The sequence below is a fragment of the Alosa pseudoharengus genome, unplaced genomic scaffold (genome assembly GCF_046254945.1).
Source record: "Alosa pseudoharengus isolate Yale_2024_CS ecotype anadromous, Long Island Sound unplaced genomic scaffold, YU_APseudo_1.1 YU_APseudo_1.1_scf_13, whole genome shotgun sequence".
Classification (NCBI taxonomy): domain Eukaryota; kingdom Metazoa; phylum Chordata; class Actinopteri; order Clupeiformes; family Clupeidae; genus Alosa; species Alosa pseudoharengus.
Window position 1 is genome coordinate 26638850 of NW_027468598.1, and position 6303 is coordinate 26645152.

The 6303-nt window shown below is 43.2% G+C and overlaps 1 protein-coding gene across 1 annotated transcript; it reads right to left on the reverse strand.

The window, feature by feature from the left end:
- Window positions 1-149: 149 nt before the first annotated feature.
- LOC143121959 (THAP domain-containing protein 5-like) lies at window positions 150-5327 on the reverse strand. Its single transcript, XM_076282684.1, has 5 exons — window positions 4974-5327; window positions 4175-4367; window positions 3101-3954; window positions 1572-1758; window positions 150-747 (listed from the first exon to the last, which is right to left on the reverse strand). Exons 1-5 carry the CDS (start codon window positions 5048-5050, stop codon window positions 613-615), a joined length of 1446 nt encoding a protein of 481 aa, XP_076138799.1. The 5' UTR covers window positions 5051-5327; the 3' UTR covers window positions 150-612.
- Window positions 5328-6303: the final 976 nt, after the last annotated feature.

Consider the following 6303-nt stretch of genomic DNA (forward strand, 5'->3'; position numbering starts at 1 on the left):
TGGCAACAGCTGTAATTTCGGTTGATTCTGTCAAACATTATGTCATTTCATTTTTGTTATTTACATGCAAATTCTTAACAGATTCTGTTCAATCAACAAATGGCCTATTTCTAACTTGCATAATAACTGAAAATACAACTAATGGAAGCTTTGAGAGTGAAAGGGAAAAACTTTACTTTTACCAATCAATTTCCAGAATACATGGTTCACAGAATTACAGAATAAAAATGTGCAGCCTTAAAAAATATTCCACTCCACAACAGTCAGCTCTGGACAACATACTTTTTTAACAGCAGGAGAAACAAAAGAGCGCAAAATATTTTTATCACATTCGGCTTTGAGCAACCTTTATTTCCCAAGAGTATGCTGTTTCACAAAGAAGTTAGTTAGTGCAAATGCTAAGGGTAGAAAAGGGAATATATGAACACATTACCATCACACTGGGAATCTGAGGGTTTGTATGTTACCTATTATTAAATCATAACATAACTCTAATGGACTTCAAATACATAATATGCTTAGTAACTCATCTCTTCATATATTTCATGATATTTCTGAGCGTTGTGCATCACAGAGCATTAAAGTGTGTAGATCATTGTGCCAGTGTAACTTTTATAAGAGCTGGCCCACTTCCTCTTCCTCCTCTGCCTTCTGCTGGGCGTAAAGGTAGGTTGTGTTGTCATCGCCGTAGATGATGGCTACAGTCTCGCCAGCTTCAGTTACAGCTGCACTGGTCTGTAGGTAAGCCTGAAACAGACACATCTCAAGTTACAGTGCGATCTGTATGCAAATACCAATGCAGGAATGATCAAATGCCTGCCCCTCACTCCTCTGTCCACCTGCTGTGTGTATTTATACACATTTTGTGTGTTGTCACAAAGGAGAGAGACTACTTAAAGAGACATGATTGCAGGTGGAGTGACAAGCACAGTACATCCAAATCATCACAATTTTTTTCTAACATCAATGTTTTCTAATAACCTATAATGCATTTCCATTATGATCTAAGCCAGCCCACTACTGGATTAAACCTATTTAATTCCAACACCACCACATCTTGTCCATCTTTACAAACATTCCTTACGTTTTCTCCCTTACAATACAACATGTAAAATGTCAATATAGCTTTTTGTTATTTAGTCAAACAGATGCGGTCATGATGACTACACTGTTATGAAAGACTCGCCTCCACTAGGAGGACTTTTTCCTGATTAACTAAATCCTATAAGAGGCTTCAGCATTACCTGAACTTCATAATTAGCACAACCTCATCAGAGGCTATGGTATCATCTCTATATGTACAGTACGTGTCATGCATTTCTGTTTTCCATCTGTGGAGTGGTTCTTAGCATTTAGGTTCCCCACCTGTGAAGTGGTTCCTAGTACTTGTGTTTTGCCAGTGGACTGGTTCTAGGCATTTCTGTTGTCTACTGTAGCGTTTGGGGTCTCCACCCATGAAGTGGTTCCCAGCACTTGTATTTTGCCAGTGGAGTGGTTTCTAACATTTTGATTCTCCACCCGAGGAGTGGTTTCTAGCATTTTGATTCTCCACCCGAGGAGTGGCTCCTTACCCTCTCCAGCAGCTGCAGCCTCTCCTCGTTGACCAGGTTGGTCTGCCGGAGCTGGCTCACCGTGGTCTCCAGACCCAGCAGCTTGTCCAGGTGCCGGCGGTGCCTCTGCTGCAGCACCTTCACCTTCTTCTGCAGCTCCACCACGATCGCCTCCAGCTGCTCCTTGCTCAGGCTGTTCTTGTGGTAACTGTTGGGGAGAAACAACACATGACAATAACAATAAAGATCGCACACCAGAGGGGTATTTCACAAAGGCAGAATTAAGACATCCAAGATAAGTGATAAAGCGAGGTTTGACATAGCGTTGTCTGGTCATCCTAGCTAAACTCGTTTCACTAACGCCAATCCAAGATGAGTAGGAGCAACTATGTCAAGCCAGGTGTAAGTAATTCAGGATGTGTGCGCGTTCTCGTTTCTGCTCCAAAATGCCCACGGTTGGAATAAAAAAGACGCGGAAATAGCGTCATTCCCACAAAGTGAACAACCGCTTTTGATATAGACTAACAATGAAATAAAGTTGTCATTTTTGGAATGGGGAATCATGGCTATTTCTGTAAAACAGCGGGAGTAGGCGTGGTAGACCAACTGAATGCAAATGTACGTATGAACCCACGTGTGAGTGCTTTCTTGTCTCGGAACGCAACGTCATTAAGAAAGCGCTTGCCTCTGCAAAGATGCATGATATACCTTAATATTATAGTTGAAAATACCTCCGAGAACTTCCCCTCCACTTCCAATCAACTACAGTAGGCTATTCATCAAACGTCTATCAATAAAATAAGCAAACAAACAGTACCTAGGCCTATGTTAATAATTATAAGGCTATCACAATTAAAATAATAACTATATGGTAGTAGGCAGACAATCTGTTTTGTTTTGCGAGCAAATACATTTAGCAAATAGTTTATAAATGGAATAAAGCTCCTTAAAAATTAGCACGGAGGTCTGATGTGAATGACAGCTAGCTGAACCAATAAGACGACATAATTACCATTAGAATTAACTTAGCTTGGCTGTTAGCCTGGTCGGGACCAGGCTAGGTGCAGAGAATAAATCCCCATGGTAACTTATGTGCCATCTCTTTTGTGAAACCAAGTCAAGGCTAAATTCATCCAGGATAACCAAAAAATCCCAGCTTAATCCCTTATCTAGGTTTTGTGAAATACCCCTCTGGCGGAGCTCCCAAGCAAATGTTTAATGACGTGACGTTTTGGAGCAAGCCATTCCTCAGACCAAAAAGCAAAACATGGCCCAGGCTCATAACAACGTCCTCAGAGGCCGTCTCTGTATGGCTATGAAGGTTACGAAACCCCAGAAGACCGTTAAGGCCATTATGACTTCAGAGGGCATTTACAGTCAGATCATAAGGTCATACGGTTTGATAGCAATAACCAAATGTCTGATACTAATGATTATTTTTTGATGAAATTATACTATACAAAATGTTCACACAGGATAGATTTCTGTGTCCTCTACTGTTCCCCCTAATTGGATAGCCTCAATTCCATCACATCACTGTAACTCCTTACCGATGTTCTTCCAGTCGTTTTCCATGTAGCTCCACTCCGTTCTCAGAGAGCCTGTCCACATCCTCCTTATCGTCCTCCAGACGCTCCAGTGTTAGAACCAGGGAGTCCGGTGCAGGGGGCATGTGCTTGGACACGATGGGGACTGTGGACACTATGGGTCTTGATCCGAGGGAAGATGAGAGCACGGTGTCGGGCGAGACGTTGACTAGAGCGGTAGGGCCACTGGGCAGTACGTTAGGGATTGTTTCGAAGTACGCAATGAGCTGAACACCAGGCACCTCCTCCTCCCCCTCCTCCTCCTCCTGGGCCACATCGGCCAACTCTTCCACAGTGGACACATTGTCGATTGTTAGTTGGTTGCTACATACACTGTCTGGCGCTGCTGCTACTGCTGTTCTCTGCCCTTCAGCTAGCACATCCACTACAATCCCATCAGCCTTTACGTCCTCCACAGGGGTCGAAGGAGTCTCCACGACGACCACCACCTCGCTGGGCTCACCCCCGGCAGCCGTACCTGGACCCCTCAGCGTCGGCCTCACTGCAATAGGGAAGTCCCCGCTCAAAGCTGGAGCCGCCTCCAGCACATACTCTGGTGTATACTGTATACCCGGCATCTGGAGGGACCCCAGGGCACCCCTGATGTTGCCAGGGTCCAACAGAACAGCCTCCCCAGGCTGGGCGGTGGCGACGGAGACAGTGTAAAGCTGCATGGTGCTCACGGGGGTGTCCTGGCCTGAACATGTGACAGGGGCTTGGGGCTCGGGATCTGACAGAGGGGCCAGTGGCGATGGCTTCTCACCGCTGCTGCGTGTGCGCTTGGCTCGTCTCTCAAAGTGGTCCACTCCTTTGCGTTTCTAGAGTGGAAAAATGTTTGCATAACTGAGCATGTTATTGATTTGTAGTTAGATCGAGGCTATGAACCCCCAGATGACCATTACCCATAATAATACAACGAAGATAGCATATTGTTGTTACCATTTGTCCAGGTCATTCAAGTCAAAATGTTGATTAATTATTGCTAATTAAAATGGGCATAAACATGTATTTTCTCATTTGTTCTCCTTTGCCACTTACCCCTTTATTGTCAGACCAATCGAAAATGGTTGGAACAGCGTTATTGTCCAGATAGCGGATGCCCCAGCGGATGGTGAAACAAGACGGCAGAAAGTGTTCGTGGCATAGGTACTGGTGCCGCGACGGAGTCCAGTCTTCACGATCCATGTTCTTCAACCAACTCTGCAGCCTTGTCGGATCATGTAAAGGGAATCTACAGGTGTCGAGAGCATTTTCACTTTACATGAAGAAGCATTTTTCCATGGCAACACAAAAGCAATGTTTCAGGCAACAGCCAGACAGCCACTGAAGCAAGTTCCAGCATGTCGGCGTCACCTAGCATAACCCTGAAATGTACAGCGTATGAGCGTAAACTATGTTTTTATTCCTCTTCAGTAAGATAGTGTAACGTTACTGTGATGGCCTCCCTCACTTGTTTCAGAGGTCGACCTGGTGAATCTTATATCTAAACGATAAGAGCTAAAGGACACGCTAACAACAGTCACAACCTTCAGGAGACAGACACGTGGCTTAACATTCTGTAAACAATCACCAAGTCATGTATACAAGGTTAAAGCGAGTATGAAGAAGCACGAGTAGTGCTTTATTAAAGGACAAGACAAGTCAGTTTAAGTTAATGCAGTTCAGTTAAGTCGATTGAAATGAATATGTCATTCTAGATTTCAACCTATTATTTAAGTTCAACAGTAACCTATTGTAGTTGCCTTTCCCTGCTAACGTCAGCTAATGAACTAGCCATGCTCTTGTTAAACAAATGGCAACTTGCAACATGCTAATGACAATATAGATGTGCGCTTACTTGTAGAAGCTTTTCTTCTCTGTCGTTGTGTTTCCAGAGTCATTCTTGCAGTTTGGGGCAGAACAATACTTCGGCATTATTGACAACCTGACGGTTTGGTGGCTCAAGGAGAAGACGACCCGAGTTTGATGGTTGTCTCATCAGCTGATACTGTAGTGACAGCGCGAAACTTCCCTCGTGTAACCATGACGTATAACGCTTTAAGACGTATTGACGTCTTACGTATTGGGCGGGGAAAACTTTACGTCTTTTTTGTCTTACTAAAAAATAGATGGTCAGACCCAATTTTAACGTTTAAATTTTCTTTCAGAAGACAATATTTACAAAAGCAGCATTAACAAACAAACTAACAAATTATTATCGTGAATGAATTGCCTAGTTGAAGTATGCCGCATTGTCTTCGAACATGCCATTCTGTGACTTTACCACCAGAGGTCATTGTTGAGTGCAACTCAATTCTAAAAGAATTTCATAACTGCTGCTAAAAAAATTTTTTTATCGAGATTTCTACACATTATGTGCAGTGAGCAAATAACTGCAAAGTGGTAGGTATTCTACAATAAAACTTTACTGGCCAAAACCAGGAGGTTTTACCACTTAACAGACTGTTTTTCTTAAAACACAGGTATGTCTACTAGCGTGAATAGGCATTACATACTCCAGATACAATGGTGACTCACTTCCCTGCCATAACTGTGTAGGTGGTGCACGTCCAAATTGTTTGCCCAAGTTATTTCATCCCCAGTGTTTTTCCATACACACAAGTAACAGGAAGCGAACATAATTAAACACACCTTTAAAATCAATGGACTGGTGTTTTTTTTAATAACTTTTTTTTCAAACATGTACACAGGAATTTTTTTAATGTTACAGTATATATACATACACATTTGTGTATATAATATTATCTAAAAAGGGGAGCATGGGGAACAACTGCTGTGCGCTTTTTAAGAGAGACAGAGAGATAAGGAGAGAATAGAGAGAAAGAGAGATATTGAGGGAGGGTGTGGATGGTGGGGCGGGTCTCTGGACGTCTGCTCATGTGTCTATATTGGTACATATACTGCTGAGGACACTGTTGAATACACACATATACACTGAGGGTCAAAGAGCATCATCGGTGCATATGGAAGAGAAAGGAAAGGGGGATGGAAATAAAAAAACAGAAGGGAACAAAGGAAGGAGGGAAGGAAGGAGGATGAGAGATGTGTGTGATAGCTGCCAACAGAACGGAGATGGACTCAGTGGTTAATACTGTGCTGACCCAGAGAGCTGGTTCCAGAGGTGACAGTGCGATGAGCTGTTAAGTGCTACTAAATGATTGGTCAGT